Consider the following 21,150-nt stretch of genomic DNA (forward strand, 5'->3'; position numbering starts at 1 on the left):
ACAGTCTAAAAGAGATGAGACCAAACATTATACTGTATTTTATTCTTATTTCTTCATTCTGTCTGCCTGAAGCTTTCCATTATAATTGAAAATTAAGGCGGTAGCCTGTCAGCATCTTGGATTCACTTGAAATTTAATATTATGATTTAATATGGTTCCCTCGCATTGTCACACACTCCCATTACTACATTATGTTCTGCTGTGTTCATGTCAGATCTTGGAATCAAATTCAGTGTGGTTGTACTCTCAAAATGATTTCTGAAAACAGTATTTCAGCCACGTTCTGTAATAGCAGTTCTTTACATCTTACATCTAGGTACAGTTTTGAGCACTGAATGAACTCCAAAAAAAGAACAAAGAAAACAAGTGCAACATTCCTGAAGATAATACATTATAAACTGCATATAAAAAAAAATTGAAATTCTATCTAAAAATCATCAAGATGGTTTATGAACCACAAAGAATCACAAACAAAAGCCTTTGTTAGAATGAACAAAAAAAGGAAAGGAAGTTAAATTGCTAGAGAAAAACAGCTTGTTCTTTGAACTGTTAGGAAATGTTACACATGCACTTTCAGTATGAGACAGTACCTGAAATAATCAAAGGCAGTTGAATAAATCTTCTCTCTCAAAACATTTCGAATAGTTGCATTTGGAACCACATCAGCATGCAGCAAAGACAACCCCAATGTCAGCAACCTAATACATTTAAGAGAATGAAAACCTTGCTGTTCCTAAAACAATGACTAATGCAACACCATACAAACAATACTTAAAGCAACACTATACTACAATTCCATTCAACTTGTTGAAAAGTGCCTGTTTCAAAGCTCTTGGAACATTCTTTTATCATCAGCCTGTTCCTAAAGCTGTGATGACTGAACCATAGAAAGTTGAAGCCTTCAAGTCATAGAAGAGAAACTGATTGATAGAGCAGAATTATTGCTAACTGATACACAGAATTGATTCCTGATGTCAATGATTCACTATATAAAATTATCTCATAAGGTTTTTCTGAAGCACCAGAGCTGACTTTACTTTGAAAGTTAATACTTCTACTTTGAAAACAGAGCTTCAACTCTGCATAATTCCAGGCTTTTAAAACAATTTCCACCACTTGAAGCCAATGACAAAATAAACATTTAACGTTTAGTTATTTTGTCCTACATCTCATAACCATGCTACTGCCACCAAGGAAAAGAAACCGTGCTCACTTGAAACGGGGTCCAATTGCTGCCACATGCCGATTCAAACTGCCCTTTGCCCCTCCAATGTTCAAGGAAAGAGATCGCTGGAGCAGGCTGGAGAAGATCTCTATCTGGTCAGAACTGCAGTACTTGGCTATTTCAAATCTCTGCACCAGAAACTGAGAAAGAGACATAGACGCTATGCATCCTTTAATTTTATTTTCAATCTCAGAATCAAACAAACCAGTCTCTTCTGTTTCAGACACTTTCATAATCACCACGCTCCTGTAAAAAGAGCATACCTCTGAGCTTTGAGACAGAGGGACTACCATCATGACTCCACTATCTTTTCAAATCACAAGAACAAACAGCACAGAATAGCTTAATCATAGCACTATTCCAAAATCACCATAGGGGGAACATTTCAGAAATACACACCTCTATCCAGATGTAATGTGGGGTGACTTCTGGCGGACAAGGTCTTGGCTGGCTTTCCTCTGAGGCTGCTAATGGATCTGCTTCTTTCTGCTCAGCAGAAAACAGGCCAACTTTCTGCTCCACTGTCATTTGCCAGGCTCCTGCCATTTCCCGCATGAACTACAAAAGCAAGATCGTAAGATTTCCTGTTTGAAGAGCATCTTCTTGTATGGAAAGTGCAATATTTCTCCACAAGGTACACAACGAGAAAAAAAAGACTCCTCCTGTTCTGAAGTTCTGTTAATAACAGAAATACCAAGGGCAACAGCAGACAAGTGCTGTATTTCATTGAAGATGCCAAACTATCAGTAGCACATGGTGTTACTACATCCTGCTACAGGATTATAACTGTAACAAGCCTATTTTTTATTGCGAGGGAATAATGTCAAATACCACAGGCACCAAATGATGAGCAGAGATATTAATGACTGTTTTAAAATATCATACTATAAATTGCAGTAGTTCAAGATCTAATTCATGAGAAGCACAGGTACCTCAAGCAGCAAAGTAAGTTGTACAGCTGAGATCCTAACAGCCTTTATTTGCTTTATCATTCCTGCTGCTAAGAAGCATCCATTTCCCACAGTCCACATAGTGAGGGTGTTCAGATTCCCAACAATACATCAAGAGAAACTTCCTGGCAGGTTAAAATGATTAACAACGCATTTACTATTCTTATTTTACATGGATTCACAACAACTGTGAATCTCTCCATATATTCTTCTTTCCCTTCCCTCTTGCAGTGACAGAGAAAGAGTAATTAAATTGCTTCTTACCGGCACTTCTATTCCATTCTTGGCAGCAAGCAGCCACTCCCAGCAAGCAATTGCTGTTTCCATACCATGTTCATTGAACATCTGCAAAGGTCCCCAGCACAGATGATGAAGGAGCTGGGGATCACAATCTGAAAGCAAACATTCAAACAGATTTCCACAGCAGAATAAAGACGAGCATAATCAACATAAAAACAGCTAATAAGAAGGTTCTAGTTTAAGAGCATTTTCCCCAATACAAACACAGTTTCACTTCAAGCTGATGCATACAGAGTTAGTATGGAGATACCTTCTGTCCTTACTATATATGGCATTCACATCCAGAATGCAGAAGCCCACTTGGTTTTCATTACCTTTGCTGCTTATTAATAGTGCAGTCAACTTAAACATGGCCTGCGTGTAGAATTCAGTCTGGCCTGATTCAAGAGCATTGTTCAGCTCTTTGACCATCAGTTTATTCAGGTCAGATGTTCGTCCTGTAGCATTTGAGAACTGAATCATTCCAGAAACCTGAAAAATACAATGAGGCTTTAAACGAAGAACAATATTTCTAGTCTAGTTTGGTACTGGTCGTGTGCTGAGTAAGGAAACTCAACACAAACAGATCTCTTTTATTTGTATTTTGCCAATGCACCTTAGTTTTGCCTGTAATTTAAGAATTTCATACAAGATGAAGTGGCCTTCTATGATGGAGTGATGGCATTGGTGGACAAGGGAAAGGCGACTGATATCATTTACCTGGACTCAAGCAAGGCCTTCAACATGGTCCCCCACCACATCCTTATCTCCAAACTAAAGGGATATGAATTTGATGGGTGGACCACTCAATGGATAAGAAATAGGTACAAAGGCCACAGATAGAGGGTGGTAATTAATGATTCTATGTCCAGGTGGAGGCCAGTAACAAGCAGCATCCCCCAGGGGTCTGTCTTGGCACTGGTGCTTTTTAGCATCTTTATCAATGACATTGACAATGAAATCAAGTGCACCCTCAGCAAGTTTGCTGACGACACCAAGCTGAGTGGTGCGGTAGACACGGTTGAAGGAAGGGATGCCATTCAGAGGGACCTCAACAGGCTTGAAAGGTGGGCCCGGGTGAACCTGATGAGGTTCAACATGGCTAAGTGCAGAGTTTTGCACTTGGGCCGGAGGAATCCCAGGCATCCATACAGACTGGAAGGAGCAGTCCTTGAGAGCAGCCCTGTGGAGAAGGACCTGGGTGGTCTTGATGGATGAAAGCTTAACGTGAGCCAGCAGTGTGCTTTTACAGCTCTGAAAGCAAATGGTATCCTGGGCTCCATCAGAAGAGGGGTGGCCAGCAGGGACAGGGAGGTGACTGTCCCCCTCTACTTGGCTCTTGTGAGGCCCCATCTGCAGCACTGCATCCAAGTTTGGACCCCCCAGTACAAGAAAACAGGGAGCTGTTGGAGAGGGTCCAGAGGAGGGCCACAAAGATGACAAGAGACTGGAGCACCTCCACTATGAAGACAGGCTGAGGGAGCTGGGCTTGTTCAGCGTGGAGAAGAGAAGGCTGCAGGGTGACCTAACTGCAGCCTTTCAGTACCTAAAGGGAGCCTATAAACAGGAGGGAGAATCAACTTTTTGAAAGGGTAAATAACAACAGGACAAGGGGAAATGGTCTGAAGTTGAGGGAGGGAAGATTTAGGTTGGATGTCAGGGGGAAGTTCTTTGCTATGAGAGGGGTGAGATGCTGGCACAGGCTGCCCAATGAGGCTGTGGATGCCCCGTCCCTAGAAGTGTTCAAGGCCAGATTGGATGGAGCCCTGGGCAGCTTGGTCTAGTATTAAATGGGGAGGTTGGTAGTCCTGCATGTGGCAGGGGGGTTGGAGATTCATGATCCTTGAGGTCCCTTTCAACCCTGGCCATTCTGTGATCAACAGCAAAAGAGCTGCTTAATAACCTAGCAAAATTATACTCTTCTGTCTTGAAGGAATTTAACTTTAGAGTCCATGCTTAAAAGAACATAAAATCACAGAATAATTTAGGCTGGAAGTCACAATGTCCTGACACCAGACTGGTGAACACTCCACACACTGCGTAAAAGTGTGTACTTACCTCCCCTGCATAGCGGTTACGCAAATTAAGAGAAGCCATAAAGTTGGAATAGTCCTTCTTCACACAAGTAGGTCTTTCAGTTAGCTGGGTTGCCTATGACCAAATCATATACAGCTATTTATATTGTTCGCATCTAATCACTTATCTTTTTTCCTCTCACATCTTTACCTATGTTTTAAGCTTAATTTCCTTTGTGCTTATAATCAGAATAGTATCAGGACTATGAGGTACAAAAGTACCAGAATGGATACAGGTGAGACAAGCAACATGTGCATTAGTTACATGTATACAATTTGAAATTTTTCAAAATTTACACACATGCACTTTTTGAAAGATAAAAAAGCATGGAAAAGGTAATGAAATTCTATAATATGACAGTTTTCTGTCACTCAATCCTTACATTTTTTTCCATAACGTTCTTGACATGTAGACAAGTCAATCAAAACAAGTAGCGTGAACATGAAGAAGCTTCTTCTATTATTTCCTTTACAGTTTTAAAGTTTCTTCCAGCACATTCTTGATTCTAAGTTTTTTGTTTTTTGTTTTTTTTTTTTTTTTTAAAAAAAAAACTTTCCCTCTTCAGGGAACTATGTCACAGCATTCCTGCATCCTGGGGGGAATTCTTTATCCTGTCTACATTTAGTGACTAGTATTATCTAGAAGGATGACAGTAAGAGAGAATGAAAAGAAAATCCTGCTATAGCTTGGAATGAGGACAGTTTCAAAGCTGCTGCTAGAAAACAAGCTGGCTGATGACAGAACAGATTCTACAGATTTCTTCAGGAATCAAACATATTTAAGAAAAGGACAAACTGCATAAAACTGAATGAAATGAAATATGTGATGTGAAAGCATATTTTGAGTGAACCTACAATGAATTAGAGCAAATGAGCATTCTATTCTAAAAAGCATTTCAGCTTTATACAAAGATTCTACTTTCAAATTAACAAAAACCATCCCTAAATGTTTCTTTTAGAGGAAATAGATAGTTTTAACTTTCTTGCTTGTTAGCAGCCTACTTCTTATTAACTTATGTAACAATAGCGTGACTGGAAGATACTTTGACTTGAGCTGGAAAGAAATGAGGTATCTGAGTAATTTTCATAGTTATGTCAAATATGATTTAGAGGCTCATATTATCTGGCTAAACTTCATGTTATAAAATTAACATGACAGCTATGCAAACAAGAAAATACTCACTCCCAAAGTTGTGTTCTGTCTGTTGTAGCCAGCAAAGTGAAGAACACTTTCTGTAGCCATAGCCAGTCCTGTGTGCTGGGACAAACCTGATACCCAGTTCTGATGTTTGTTTAGGTACTCCTGATGCATCAAAAAACATTTGTTAGAAGACTACTATATTTTTCAAAACAAGGCAGCACACAGGCTAACACTGTATAACTGCAGAAAACAATTTCAGATGTATGTGAGGACAAGTAGACTGTCTACCTCTTCTAGGTGCTGCTCCCCAGCAAAAAAAAGTCACATCCTAAATTTGCAAAGAGAAAGAGTTGTTTCATTTTGTAAAATGATTACGTGGACAAGGTAACACTTCAAATCTGAGATTCTTTTTAAATAGAATCAGTTTTCATAAGAAGCCCTACAAAATGAAATGCTTTGGATCAGTCTTGAGTCATCCCAGAAATTCTATTTTCACCTCTGGGTAGTCAGAACATTAGTCTAATCTGGACTGCATCTCTTCTGCTACTTAGCAATGGGTTAACAAAAAGAGAACTCCATTATACAAGAAGTAGTGAGACTTCTTATTTACATCGAGTGTTTTATTTATTAATACTTCACAAAAAGTTTTTGCTAAGTTGATAGTGGGGTTTTTTTGTTTGTTTTTAACACTTTCTACTGAACTTTACCATATGCAAGCATCTACTTCATCCATGCTTAGTTAACATCTACAGTTTGCCACAGAATTCATATGTAATGTTTTTTTCTTTAATTGAAAAATAAACAGCAAGAATGGAAGAAAACATCCTCCCAAAAAATAAGACAACCTAACTACTCATTTCAGTCCAGCTGGTATTTTTTTAAGCTACCTAATCTTTGGTAGGTAGAAAATTATAACAAATTTTTATCTCTGAATTGAGTCATTGAGTCTGGAATGATCAACTGTTTTCAAACCTGTTGTGTCAGTCAAGTTTAGATCAAAGCAACAATTGTAGTTGCTCTCTGGCAAAAAAAATGAGGGAAATGTTAGTGAAACAAAATTTAAAATGAAGTTTGAACAGTCCGAGAAAGTAAAAAAAAAAACAACACAAATTAATTCTAATTTTGAAGATCTACAATGATCAAAATCTTTCACAGGAACAGCTCATCACCTGTAGATGAGATTTTGTAACAGAAGGAGCCCACTTCATTGCCTCTTGCAGAATCATCCCACAGCGTGCAGCAAAGTCTTTGACTATACTCTAGAATAACAAAGCAACAACAATGAATTACAGGATATTGAACAAGAAGCACTGGTTTTAATGGTGTAATAAGTAAACGGTACTAAGATGTGTCAGATAGTAATAGAGAACTTTACCCACAAAATTATTGTCCTTTTAGAGTAGCTCAGAGTAACTCACATCTGAGACAAAGAAAATCAAGCATTATTTGGTTGTTTGATGAATCAGATGCTACCTACCTCTCTGGCTTCATGTGTGTCAGGGACAGTTATTCTATAAGGAGCATCAGGAATGTCATAGTATGGTTGGTCCTTGTGAATATCCTAATCAAAAACAGTAATCAGTTCTCAAACTAAAATACATCATCACTTAACTTGAATATTACAGACATCACTCTTCCTAAATAACTGCTCCCGGAGTAAATCTGCTCTAAGAGATGGATTTTATTCCAGTAAGGTTTTCAGTACAAGCAATTCCAGAATACCAAAAATCTTCTCAAAATTTAGGATGAAAATAAAACTTACTGGTATTTCTAAGGATGGAAATACTTTATTAGGTAATAATTGAAATATTACAGATTAGTAATAGGTACTAAATAAAAAGGATATACACTGGAAATTGTATATGCTGACAACCTTTATCGTTCAAAAAAAAACCAAAACAAGCCATCAACAAATTTTTATGCAAAATGATAAACTATCCAAAATGGTTAATACTGTTTCCTTTACTACTGAATTTGATTTTCTGAGAATCTGACAACTTTCATGGACAATGAAATGCCATATAACTGCAAAACAAAGCAAAACATTCAGTTCTATGAAAGTAAAAAAAAGACATGCATCTTGTATTCCTAATAACACCATTATAAAAGAAACTTACTGCACTAAGAGACAGTGATAATGTCTGCAGAATGTCAAGCATAGTCTTCAGCACAGTTCCGCTCCACAGCAAGTGGGGAAATCTAGAGCAAGACAGAATTGGAAGGAAATTATTTTTATCAAGAAATGGAGCTCCTCAAAGAGTGCTAGGTAAACTCATACTCTACAGAAATCACAGTTTGCCTTGGCTCACAACTAGCTAGCTCAAGACATGCTTGAAAACTCTCTGAAAAGCAAGCCAAGTAAAGCTATTCCATCAAAAAAGATGTTGCAGTTATTTCATGGGCACTTTGCTCCATCCATGGGAATGTTAAGCAGAAACAATTTAAGAGACTAGATTAAAAATACTGTTTACAAGGTGATGTTTCAGCAGAAGTATCAGCCACCAAATACACATCTGCTTTCCTTAATTGTGTGAGTATTCACAAAGCAGACAACGTGAAAAGAACAGCAGAGTGAAATTTATACTCACTTGTCTACCAGACCAGATAAGTACTTGTCTGCAACTCTCCTGATCCTCTTGTGAATGTGGTTAAAATTCACCAGTAAGAACTGAGCATGTCGCTCCAGCTCTTCTTCATTCTCCTTGGTTTTAGGCTAAAACCAAGAAGCCAAAGAAGTATAAAGCCAAATACATTCTCTTAAAATGAATAAGAACTTCCAGACTAATTTTAAAGTTCAGAGGCCGTGTTACCTACTTTATCAGCCATCATTGTCAGGAAAGCTTCAAACACCTTATCAGCAACAGCTATCACACACTGCATCATTCCTGAAGAATTGAGAGAAGTTACAGGTTTGATAAGAACTGAGTTTTCTTTATGCTTAACAGTTAAAAAGCATTCACGTTTACCAAGCCAGCATTTCAAAACTAATACAGAATATTTGGCAAGGATAAGACAAGCGATCTTGTGAATGAGATTCGGTTTTTGTTTTAACTGCTGGATTTGGTATAATTTTGCATGCCTATAGATAACTTCCATCCATCTCAACTTAGTAAACTTACCAGATTTGTCTTTTTGAATTGCTTTATCCTCAAAATAGCAAAACATGACTTGGAAGCGATCTTGATCAGTTGAACGCAGTACCCTTGGAGAGGAAGAGTTTTGCATGCTTTTTTTTCCTGTTTTATTTAAACATCTTCAACACAAAACTACATACTCCAACAACACATTACATACTACATAAACATAGTAATGATTCATTCCATACTAACTTTAAGTTTCTAATAAATGTGATACTTCCATTTGTTGCTACAAATGGACCCTAATGTTAGTAGAAAAAAATGTCTGCCATCAAGAGAACAACTTTCACACCTTAGGAATAGAAAATCTGATGATAATGCACTTATAAAAGCATCTCAAACAATTCCAAAAAAATATATAATCTTTGAGATTTCTATAGGTTCTGTCTGTGTTGAATTTGTACAATGGAAATATCACTTAGCAAAAAAAATGTTTCTAAAAATACAGCCAATATGTTTTTGATAAAAACTGTATGTATTGTCAGCTATTGTCAAAGTAAAAATAAGATGGGGAAGTTTTTACCTACTTTCCCTACTACTAGATTTCATCTCAGCTTTCAGCTACACAATGTTTGCATAGCAGCAATGAATATATGTCTATAGAAATAAAATACATGAATTTAGTAAGTCACATCAGTACAAGCTAACACACACTACTGAAGCAAAAAAACACTCACTTCAAAAAAAACCAACAAAACACATTTTCACAGCATCTACATTACATTAATCTCACAGAATAGATTATTTTTCAGATATTTTAATCCTTCTACAATGCAAGAATGGGACTTTAACTCTGTGCAGGAGATACGTTATACTTGTAAGATGCTCCCATGAAGAACACTTTTGTCCATCTTCTGTTAATTCCTACACAGAGGAGCTCTCATTCTTGTGACTCTGCTATATTATCATATCTTTTTACCTGCCATGATTTCTGTACAGATGAATTCTTAGTCTCAGAATCTCCAGTGCAGCTATTTTGATTCAAATTACTGATTCTCATTTGCCACAGTGTCTGGCAAATCTGACTTGAACACAAAAATTTTGAAAAAATCGTCAGAAGAAAGGTACATATGTATATACCTCATGTACTCCAGACGGTAAACAGAAAGGAGATAAGTAGACATGGCAAAGTCCAATTTATTGATCAATGCTGATACTTCTGGAGGAGGATCCAAGAGATTTATTATGGTACTCCGCAGTTCATTTAATTCAGCCTAGAGATGAATACATGCAGTTATGTGAAGTGGGAGGACTATATTAGTTTATGTTCTGAAAATATTCACTTTTAGCTATTAGTCTTCTTTACTTTTTAATGTTCACAAATAATATGCCAGGATACCTCTGTATGCAGACCAGGACCAACACGCTCTAACACAGCAGGTCAGATTCTTAGTATACAGAATTAAATAGAATATTGGAGTCAAGCTCCTTGTTAAAATAACTACTAGTTTCCATGCAATTAGACCATGAAGAAATACAATTCCTCTAATTAACATAATGTAATTTTGATCAATACCGATACTGTTCAGCTTCTGAAACTTCATGGAACCATTGCTTTGATGTCACAGAATTAAGTATATAGGCACATGCAGACTTCTGTATTGTTTGGGAGCCAGAGACATCTTATACGCTGCTGCAAATTAATTCACCATACACGGTTACCATAAATGGCCTACCCTGCAAACACTAGAGAGAGTATACTAGTACTATGCCGGAGAATAAAAGAAAGTTCAAATAAAATGCATTTCTTTGAACAAGAATTAAAAATGAATGTGCTGTTTTCTTCCAAAGCTGTTTCTTTTTTTTTCTCCCTACAGTTCAAGTTTTGCCTCTGTCTGATATAGAATGGATGAAACTAACTATTAAAAGGCTTCCACCTCCACGAAGACTCGATTTCTACAGCTAATGAAAATAGTATAGCTGCCAGCCTAAAAAACTATATTAACACACAGCAAAACAACCTAAAACATTTCTATATACTGCTGTCAGAAGCGCTGTGTAAAAAGGTATTTTTGCAAAGAGGAGGCAGGTTAAATGTATACTCTGCCTTTGAAATACATGGTAATTCTTGGTTAATAAATGAGTTAACAGTTGATTGACATTAAGAAAGGAGGCAATAGAAGAAACCAATTCTTACAGAAGTCACAGTATCATTCTTCATGGCAGAATTGTACTGAAGAACAGATCTGAGTGGTTCTTTGCTAGGAAATGTGAGTAATGGAGACTTGGTAGCAATTTCACATACACCCTCATACCATTCCTCTGGCCAGAGACCTGAAACAAAAAAAAATGGAAAGTGGAGCAAGGGAGAAAAACAGTATTAATACTCCCAAAGTTGATCAGCATTATCAAGATCTACACTACTTCCTTGGATGAATTTTTTATGCTCTTCAACACAAACACAAAGGTTCCTGTTCCAAATATAACACACACATTTAAGTGATTCCAAGTGAAACTTCAAAAGACATAAGTTTCTACTTCTTTTCCCTTTGTACCCCATACGTTTGATTATCCACTTCAGGAACTTGGTGATCAACATTAATACCTATGTTACAAATAATTGCTGTATTAGCTTAAAAAAAAAAAAGTCAGGTTCAACAATAAGTTGTACTGTGCTGAATCTCACAGCAAAACAGAACAGTTTTCATCTGCTTATCAGAAGTTTAAATACAAGCAGCAATGTTTCTCTCTTCAAATTTACATTACCTGATCCTTCCACAGCAAATCCCATGAGCACTGAATACAACCAGAAGTCACGGAACAGCTTTTGCAATCTGGGCTTGGCTTCCTTGATGGGTGGCAAGCGTCTAGTGAGCTAACAAAAAAAAAAAAAAAAAAATCAGAAAATGGTGGCAATTACAGTAGCCTAATTCCATGTGAAGAAAACAACTTCTGCACTTCCATCTACTATGATTTACAAAGAGAGTATTTTTTGTCATCCAAAGAAACTAATATAATATTACTAACTGAAGAAAACTATTTTTTTTAGAATAGCACAAATTCAAAATGCCAAAACTAAATTTCTGTGGTTTCACACAGGAATACCATCATACTGATACAGTAATCCAAAGAGAATACCTTATATTAGTATACATCAACTGTAGAGAAGAAGAGACCACATGGTCTTTCAAACTGTGAGCTAAAGACAGCACCTTTAAGCTTTGTTTTAGCACAGAGGAACTCAAAATCAAAATATTAGTCAAACATACTTCTGGTTGCTATTGTTTATTGGATCTGTGGAATACACTGAGGCTCCAGTTGGGGATCTTTTATTGTTTTCGCCCACACACATAATGACATCAGTCCTGGAGAATTTACTATCTAAACAAGCAAGTAAAGGAACATCATTTTCAACACATCTATTCAAGCTGATAGCCTTTTCACAGACAGCTGCTACCACTGGAGCAGTTTATATTCTCAAACAACAAAATGATGTGGAATTCTTACAAATTTACATAGAAACCTGACAGTCTTTTACCCTACAATTGTTAGCAGCACAGAAAACGTTGAAAAAATTTGAAGGAAAGCTTCGCTAAACTGTGAACTTTATCTAATATGACCAGATATTATTAGTGTAGACTTCATTTTCAGAAGTGTATCTAATCTATCCTGAAGAGATTTTTTCCTAACTGTAAAATAATTCCGTTGTGGTATGAAAACACACAGGACTTCAGTAAAACCTTACATAAAGCTAACTTGGGACATATTTATAGATCATAAGGCAATCTGCCATTAAAACAAATAACTAAAAATTCCTATACTGCAGTAAAATTAACGTTAGTCCTATCTGGTGAACAGCACTGCTGAGTTGACAGCAAATGTCTGCACCTGAAGCACAGTGACAGAAGTAGCCTCACAAACCCGATAGCCTCAACCACATTTGAGGTGACATACAAATAATAACAAACTCATCTCAGCACAAAACAGCAGTGACATGGTTTCTATTAGTCTTAAACAGCCAAGTTTGTGTGTGTGCTTCACTGTGAAACTTCACATACACACCAATTTTTGCTCAAAGATTTTCCTCAAACATGAGCAAGTACCTGCAAAGCCATAAAAGTAGTTCAACAAACAACAAACAAAGCAATCCAGCAGAGATCACTGGGCAAGGGAGGGATTTTGGCTGACGAAGTAAGTTTAGCAGTGTTTGGTTTAGAAAATGTTTACTTTGGGAGATATACAAAAAAACTAGCACCAAAGTTCAGATTTAAAACTTGCCATTCCCCTCACTTGAGCTGTTTAACACATCTTTTCCATACTGTGACTTAAAGGTAAGCCTCATTTACATCTTCTGTTATTTTAGGTAGATCTGAATCAAATGCATGTATATTGCAGAGCGAGGAATGCTTTGTTTGTATAGGTGGAGATAAGCATTGTTTAAGCTTTAGTGAAGATGAAAATGTAAAGTTGGGAACTACCGACAGCAAATTCTTATACAGCAAAAGCAGAAAATATTTTTCAGTAGTTACTGGACAAAGAATGTCAGCTGAGAGAGAAAAAAATCATCTTTTTCTCTTCTGGGGGTAGGGGAAATAAAAAAGAAAGAAAGATGAATTTCTGAAGAAATGAGTACTCCCGACTCAAGTCCTTTAATCACAATGTAAATCTTTTAGTGATCATTATTGTAAAAACAATTCATTTTTTATATGGAATAATCATCCCGTTTTAAGATTTCAAGCTAATTACTTTCAGGGGAGAGTTCAAAAAATTAAGTCTTAGCTTAGTTACTTCAGTCCTGTTACGAGCCTGAAAAGCACTGCAAGCAATGGTTTACAAATTTGTGCATCTATGTATTTTACTTCTACAGCTCCTTGGCCTATTTGCTAATTTGCAAAACATTTTAATCAACTTCTTAGTAAAATTTTACTTTCGTCATTCAACATTTTTTCTAATATTATAAATCTTCGTGGTTATCTTCCTTTACTCAAAGCAAGTGCTATGAATTGAAACTGATTTTATACAGTCCCCAAATAACTTTGACAATGGTTTTTTAGAAAAAAATCAAGACCCTGGTATTCAGGCACCCATTTTACAGTGTCACCTGACACAGTTATTGAATGCTCATGTATTGGTCTTTGACTACTGCAGGAAGAAATTAAACTTTTCCATACCTTTTTAAGATCACTATAATTACTGCAAGTCAGAATTATGGTGAAAAGTCCTCAGACCTACTTCTTGTCAGATGAGTAAGGCTGATGGATTAACTTCAAGTTATGTATCTAGAAAAAGTTCTTGATTTTGAAGTCATGACCCCCCCCCCCCAAAAAAAAAAGCAGCAGTGCACTGCTCCAGAGACCAAACTCCTTTTAGAAAAAAAAAAAAACAACAGGTTCTGCTTAAATATATTCACAGACACAGTAAGTGAAGTTAGAAATCTATCATCAGGATCACACTAAGACTGGAAGAACGGTTGCAAGCAGGAACTTACAGGACTTCGCATCATGAAGGAAATAGACAACACTACATATTGTGCAGTGCTGCACAAAAGTAAACTGAAACTAAATACAACCAAATAAGAAACAATCAAGAATCCAAACAGAAGAGGCAGATAGTTGTACCACAGTTGTAAAAAGTGAGCACACCCATGGAGTAACACACAAGACAACAAACAGGCCAGCATGAACATTTAAGCATTTTACACACTGCAGCCCCACTAACGGCATGCAGTGCAGATAAATGTCTTCTGGTGAGCTCCTTCAGTGGATCCCCAGTCCCTCCTTCTACCAAGCTCAGATCTTTCAACTTCTCTTCAACTCATATTTTCAGTAATGCAGTTTGTAAACTTTTTAAGCAATTGTATTTTATACATAAATAGATCAGTGTATTTCAGGCAATGAATTTGTTATCACTATATGAGATATGTCAATAACTATTACTTAAGCAGGAGGAGTTTAACCAATTATCCAGCAGGATGGAGACATTATTTAAGCAAAAATGGCTACCAGTAAAACAGATTTATCTATCTACCTAAGACAGATAAATACTGTATATACTGAATAAAGTAACTGCAGACTTTGTGGTCTGACAGAATCCATTGAAGACCTAGAATTCTGGAACACACAATTGAAATTCAATTACCCTCTTTCTTTCAACTTTGTTGTCTTCCAGGTTTTCAGAATGAAGTTCCTATTTCGTTTGCTTGCCTTGGCTATCATCATAACCTCCACATTTTGTGGAATCAAGGACTTCAGCGACCATTTTGAAAGCCTCAAAGATGCACATACACACGAAAATGGAACCTATGATATGCCAGACCTACCACTGGAGTTCCACAGAGAAAACACTATCACCAATGACTTGATTCCTGAAGAGGAGGAGGAAGAGGACTATCTAGATCTTGACAAGATATTGGGTGAAGACGACTACAGTGACATTATTGATGCTGCTCCACACATAGTTTCTGAAATTCAGCAAGGAAATATTCTGGAACTTTTCCAAGGCAAAACCAGAATCCAGCGTCTTAATATCCTCAATGCAAACTTTGGCTTCAACCTTTATCGGAGCGTAGCAGACAAAGCCAACTCCTCAGACAATATTCTCATGGCTCCCGTTGGTATTTCCACTGCAATGGCTATGATTTCTCTGGGTCTGAAGGGTCAAACTCAGCAGGAAGTATTATCTGTTCTCGGCTTTGAAGACTTCATTAATGCCAGCACCAAATACGAGCTCATGACTGTCCATAACCTCTTTCGGAAACTCACCCATCGGCTTTTCAGGCGCAATTTTGGTTACACTCTGAGGTCTGTCAATGATCTTTATATTCGTAAGGACTTTTCTATTCTGAATGATTTCAGAAACAATATGAAAACATACTACTTTGCTGATGCCCAACCAGCTGATTTTTCAGATCCTAACTTCATAACCAAAACCAATGAACGCATCTTGAAGTTGACCAAAGGATTAATAAAGGAAGCCCTTGTGAATGTAAACCCCACAACGCTTATGATGATTCTTAACTGTCTTTACTTCAAAGGTAAGTAATCCCAGACTAAACTTAAATAGATTCTATAGCTCAAAATAGACAACTGATTCTCTCATCAAGAACACTCTCTATTACTAACCCCTTAGTTTGCATGTCTTTGTAGCACATTAATGTTCTAGTTATGCCCTGAAATTAGTGCATACTGTAGTAGAACAGCAAGAACTTGTTACAGACAAATGCTTATAGTCCAAAAATTGAGACTAAAAACAGCACACAAATGCAGAGCAGCCTAAGAAAGCATGGACTCTGTATGAAAAGCATGAGTTGTGGGTGGCAAGGAAGTACTTTACATGCAAGTTACCAGTCAGATTCAGTCCTACTTCAGGTTATCGACTTCACTGAAATTGCAGAGGTTGATTTCGGCTAAAACATTTAACATTCCTGAAGTACTATGGATTCAAAGGAATGACTCTAAGACCTTCTAGCTTAAGGTACATTTTTATGTAATCAGAGTATGATCCTTGTCAATGAGTCTATCCAGAGAGCTAAAGACAGTAATCAAAACACTCTTCTAAAATTAAAAAAGACGACATTCACTACTTGGAGTTTTTCAGAAATTCAGCATGGCCTGTCTGCTGCTATGAGCTTCTATATACTTCACTACAGACTGAACAATTAGAAATAAATATATGTATACAAAATATTCTCTTAATATTAATTCTTATTTTCAATTTCTTCACACTTCAGTTTAGAATCCCCAGTAAGATTTTCAACGTTGGCTATTTGCTATTTTTATTTATTTTATTTTATTTGCTATTGGCTATTTTTTACTATTTTTCTAGTTAAAAAAAAGAACAATATTAAAGGAGCAAAAAGAGACAGGAGGTGCAAGCAACAGAGGAACTGAGGAAAAAGTCAAAACCTGTTAATGACTGCATAAGATGAAATCAGATAAAAGTCAAGTAACGCACTGGGGGGAAAGAGAGATTACCACAAATGGATAGCAAAGTTTGAGTACAACAAAGGCATTATTTCCTAGAATAACGTTGCTTTTCTCTTTAAAATATCTGGAGCTCTCAATAAGCATAAGATCCAAATAATCCCCTATTTCGAAGTACCATCCAAAATCAAAATATTTGTATCCTTAAATACATATCTGATGATAATGTTTTGCCATAAGGAAGGTGTTGATTTACTATCCATTAGACTACCCAGAAAAAAAAAAAAAGATTACACAACGTGAAGCAGATGCATTATTTTTCATGATGTGGTCATATTTTAAATATCTTCTGTTTTAAAATATGTACTCTGAAATCATTAAGTACTTGCACTATCTCAAAAAACATGAGCCATCAATATAAAAAAAACTTTTTTTTCCCTTTCCTCTGGGGAGTCCTGTTAGTTTGAATTACCACTGTATCTCTGCTGAACATTGTAAATTTCTAACTCATAAAATCAAAACCAATCAATTCCATATTGAGATGCGTCATTCCTTTATTTTTCAGTAACAGTCTCCTGGTAATTCTGTTTCAAGTGAAATAACTTTTCAAAAGCAGGTTCTGCTCCTTGCATACCCAGTGTGTTTAATAGTTCTTTGAGAAACACAACATTTTGTCCACATCTTTCAAATTACAACATTTACACCGTTTGTATCACTGCAGACAAGCTGTGTTTAGCCCTCAAAGCCAAGAAACCTTTGAGTATTCTCATGTATGCAGAGAGGCTCAGTACAAGAGTCATTGAGCAACAGTATAGCTCCAGATTCCAAGAAGTCTTAAGTTTCTCCTACGCAAAATCCATCAAGAATTAATTGGAAGCTATTCAGTCCTGGTAAGAAAGAAGTTTTATCTTGGGTAGGTATCCAGCATACGTCTGAGACCTATTCTCCATTCCTCCTATCAAAAAGAAGTCAGTTATTTTAGCCATGACCACAGCAGCTTTTGATGACTAAAAAATTTTAACAGGTTCAAAATCACTTCTCTGATATTCTAGTCGCGAATACCAGAAAAAAGCCTATTAGTGAAGACAACTGATTGGTTCTATCACCCAGATGGAATCCAAAACATAATCCTGGGAGGACTTTAAACAGTTAAGAAAGTCAGCACAGTGCCAACTGGTTTCTACTAGACCCAGACCACATGCTTCCTATTGGAGAAACAGTACTTTATACCAAAACAAATGCACCTGCCAATGTGAATCCAAGAGAAAGTTCTCAGCTCCCCTCTTTTACTAAGAAGAGCTGATAGACTGCTCTTATCCCTTAACAGAGCTGCCGAAGCTCCCACCGCCCACAATGGCTTGGAGTTGTTACCTAGCTTGAGTCCCATGCCTGCTAATTCTGCTCCCTGAAGAAATCCAGATGGTGCTTTCTCCTGACAACTGAGGCAATTCATTTGGGAATAGCATAATCCATTTTATATATTCCCTTGTCTTAGAATAACTAAGTCTGATGATCACTTTGACTGCTCCTAACACATCAAAAACACATCAGAGTGGAAGTCAGACTCAAGGCTTTTTGTTACCACACAGTCAATTTAGAAGTCAAATTAAGGGGCTCAGAATCATTAACTTTTATCTAACATTTTGAAGTAGACAAAGTTTGTAGTCTATCCACATGTTTGCAGTCATACTTCCCATATATTTGCTTGCCAATGGCAACCTAGAATCCAAAACTTCAACAGGAAGTACCCAGTAGCCCTATCCCCACTACAAAATTCTAGCTTTGTCTGCCTATTAAGAATGTTTTTCACAGAACTACAGCTCTAAAGAGAATAAAGAAGTACTGCTTAAATAAGTGCTGGCTTTTTTTGTTTATTTTGTATGTTTGGTTGGTTTTGGTTTTCTTTTCTTTTTAAACTCAATCAATAAATACTTTGGATACCAAATAAATCTTCACACAGCTTCACCATCAGGGTTTGAATCATGTTTTCTCAGCTGCCGAATGTGTTGAATTGCATTCTTTGGGAATAAATTAGACGACCAACAAGCATACTGAAATCGAATCAAAATGAATCATACAATTAACTAGTAAACACCCAAACTGTTCAGAATGTCCTAAGATGGTACATTCATTGACTTGGACTGATTAAATCAAGATAATGACTTCAGCATAATATCTTTGAAGTATTATGCAAAATGAAAACAGCTATTACATAGCTTGATGCATCAATAACACGCCTGATGCAGTCTACTTCAGTACTGGATTCAAGTATTAGATCTCAAAAAAAATACAGCCGTACTGTTAGGTGAAAGCCCTGTCAAGTGTTTTACATGTATTTTTTAATTTCTAGATTCCTTATGGAAAAAAGGGCACGTGAAGCCTTTCCACATACCTAACTCGTGTTCTACTTCTGTAATTCAGAAAATTAAGATCAGATGAATATTAAACTGGAAATAAAGACAAATTTTAAAGCTTTAAAACTTGTGTTCTCATTCGGACTTAATTAAAATTAACATTCACCTACAGCAAGTTCAAATTCACATGAATGAAAGTATAATATATGTTTTTACTCTGGGAATATTTTTCTAAATAAGAATATTGGCTTTTTTTTGTTATTTATCTGTCTTCTGCATTACCAGGAACATGGGAGAATAAGTTTCCGGTGGAAATGACAACCAAGAGAAGTTTTCGACTGAATGAAAAGCAAACAATAAAGGTTCCTATGATGCAGACTAAAGGGAACTTCCTAGCCGCTGCAGACCCTGAGCTGGACTGCGGAGTGATCCAGCTGCCATTTGTGGGGAACATCAGTATGCTGATTGTACTTCCACACAAGCTCTCTGGCATGAAAGCCCTAGAAAAGCAAATAACCCCTCAGGTGGTGGAAAAATGGCAGAAGAGCATGACAAACAGGTATCTGCTGAAAAATACGTTCTGTTAAAATCTCAAAATACTTTCCTGGTCATATTGGCAAGGAAAGTAGGGAGCATAGAAGATAAAATATTTTGACTTAAAGCATTCAGCTTAAGCTTAATGCAATCTATACAGAAGCGACAAATCGCCAGCTTAGAACCCCAGAAAATTTCAGTTCATTACAAGCATACCCAATCAGACATCAGAATGCCCAGAGCCTACATAATATACACAACCAAATCAAAGCATCATGTTATGTCAACAAACTAAGAGTATGTTATTTAATTATAAAGAACATAGCTTAAAAATTAATAATGCCTAATTTGTAAAAGCATGGTACAAGTTCCTGTGTTATCCATGCCCTATTTTTAAAACAAATACATAGCAAAGAAATTATGCAAGTTTGCATTTTCTCAACTATTTTTTTTTTCCATTTTTCTTTTTACTAGAACCAGAGAAGTAGTTCTGCCTAAATTTAAGCTGGAGAAGAACTACGACTTGATTGGTTTTCTAAGATCCATGGGAATAGAAGAACTGTTCAGTGAAAAAGGCAACTACTGTGGTGTATCAGAAGAGAAAGTCTCCATTGACAGAGTATTTATAACTCTCCTTGTCTTCATCTCCTTTCTGATTAAGCAATATCATCTGAAAACAAAGCACCATAGTAATAATTCACAGTTTAATAATCTAAAATATAGTTTTATATAGTCTTTCTTGGAACATAGAGGGCAGGTTGTGGGTTTCTCTACATGTCCTCATTTTTTCTTTTTTTTTTCTTTTAAGAGAAATATGTTTAATTAGATGCCAAACTTAAAGTGTTGTGGTTGATCAGTCAATCAGTAACAGGGCTACTCAGAAGCCAAGCCCAAATGATTGCTGCCCCACAGGATCTACCAGCAGGAGCATCACAAGGCAGCCACATGCAGGACACAGCTTCGCTGGGAGGGAGAAGGCTTTGAGCACATTATTTGCGTATACTGAGACCCTCCTTTTTTATTTTATTTTTCACAGTTCAATCATCAAGGCACAATAACCGTGAATGAGGAAGGCACAGAAGCTGGAGCAATAACCAACGTTGGATTCATGCCTCTTTCTACTCAGATTCGCTTTATTGTCGACCGCCCCTTTTTGTTTCTGATCTATGAACACCGTACCAGTTGCCTTCTCTTCATGGGTAGAGTTGTCAACCCTGCCAAGCCATAGAGCAGAGAGCAACACCAACATGCTTTCATACACAGGCTGTATAATTACGTATTAATATATCATAGAAGTATCACAAAAGGCAATCTTCTTGTCGTATTAGTTAATACAAAAGCCCCGGTATAAAAAAAATATATAGTATCTATAAGTAGTTCTATGTGAATGGACTCAATAGTAGCTGATTTGACTGCAGTGCAACGTATCAATACAAGTATATTAAGAAATATCTCAAAGTAACTTTGTGTTTTACTTACTTTATAAAATGTAATCAATAAAATATGAAGACTATCTGGATTCTTGAAGTTCAGATCTAAGTTTTATTGCTGGTGAACCTATTCATAATAAATAAGAAAAAGAAAATCCTAAGT

The 21,150-nt window shown here is 36.6% G+C and overlaps 2 protein-coding genes across 3 annotated transcripts in view; one reads left to right on the forward strand and one right to left on the reverse strand.

Moving 5' to 3' along the window:
• PI4KA (phosphatidylinositol 4-kinase alpha) overlaps positions 1-21,150 on the reverse strand; it is a 142,172-nt gene that overhangs the window by 99,092 nt on the left and 21,930 nt on the right. For both annotated transcript variants that reach the window (XR_016458724.1, XM_031592851.2), the window contains exons 20-35: positions 11,514-11,622; positions 10,945-11,081; positions 9,888-10,021; positions 8,790-8,872; positions 8,485-8,555; positions 8,259-8,383; positions 7,788-7,869; positions 7,148-7,231; positions 6,840-6,929; positions 5,713-5,832; positions 4,513-4,605; positions 2,790-2,946; positions 2,440-2,567; positions 1,625-1,783; positions 1,214-1,365; positions 591-698 (exon numbers count right to left, since the gene is read on the reverse strand). Coding sequence is in view for 1 of the 2 variants with exons in the window: in XM_031592851.2 (XP_031448711.2) it covers positions 591-698; positions 1,214-1,365; positions 1,625-1,783; positions 2,440-2,567; positions 2,790-2,946; positions 4,513-4,605; positions 5,713-5,832; positions 6,840-6,929; positions 7,148-7,231; positions 7,788-7,869; positions 8,259-8,383; positions 8,485-8,555; positions 8,790-8,872; positions 9,888-10,021; positions 10,945-11,081; positions 11,514-11,622 (1,832 nt within the window). In the remaining variant the exon portion in view is untranslated. The remainder of the gene's footprint in view (positions 1-590; positions 699-1,213; positions 1,366-1,624; positions 1,784-2,439; positions 2,568-2,789; positions 2,947-4,512; positions 4,606-5,712; positions 5,833-6,839; positions 6,930-7,147; positions 7,232-7,787; positions 7,870-8,258; positions 8,384-8,484; positions 8,556-8,789; positions 8,873-9,887; positions 10,022-10,944; positions 11,082-11,513; positions 11,623-21,150) is intronic.
• SERPIND1 (serpin family D member 1) lies at positions 12,534-21,105 on the forward strand. The gene is made up of 5 exons (XM_090120901.1): positions 12,534-13,078; positions 14,916-15,780; positions 19,309-19,582; positions 20,032-20,176; positions 20,594-21,105. The coding sequence occupies exons 2-5, from the start codon at positions 14,925-14,927 to the stop codon at positions 20,783-20,785; spliced, it is 1,467 nt and encodes a 488-aa protein (XP_089977027.1). The 5' UTR covers positions 12,534-13,078; positions 14,916-14,924; the 3' UTR covers positions 20,786-21,105.

This window comes from Phasianus colchicus, chromosome 18, assembly GCF_987193195.1.
Source record: "Phasianus colchicus chromosome 18, bPhaCol1.hap1.1, whole genome shotgun sequence".
NCBI classification, from domain to species: domain Eukaryota; kingdom Metazoa; phylum Chordata; class Aves; order Galliformes; family Phasianidae; genus Phasianus; species Phasianus colchicus.

Coding starts and splice junctions, on each gene's coding strand:
- SERPIND1 (XM_090120901.1), top strand. CDS start 14,925: ATGAAGTTCCTATTTCGTTTGCTTGCCTTGGCTATCATCATAACCTCC. Junction 15,781..19,308: donor TAACTGTCTTTACTTCAAAG/GTAAGTAATCCC, acceptor CTGCATTACCAG/GAACATGGGAGAATAAGTTT. Junction 19,583..20,031: donor CAGAAGAGCATGACAAACAG/GTATCTGCTGAA, acceptor TCTTTTTACTAG/AACCAGAGAAGTAGTTCTGC.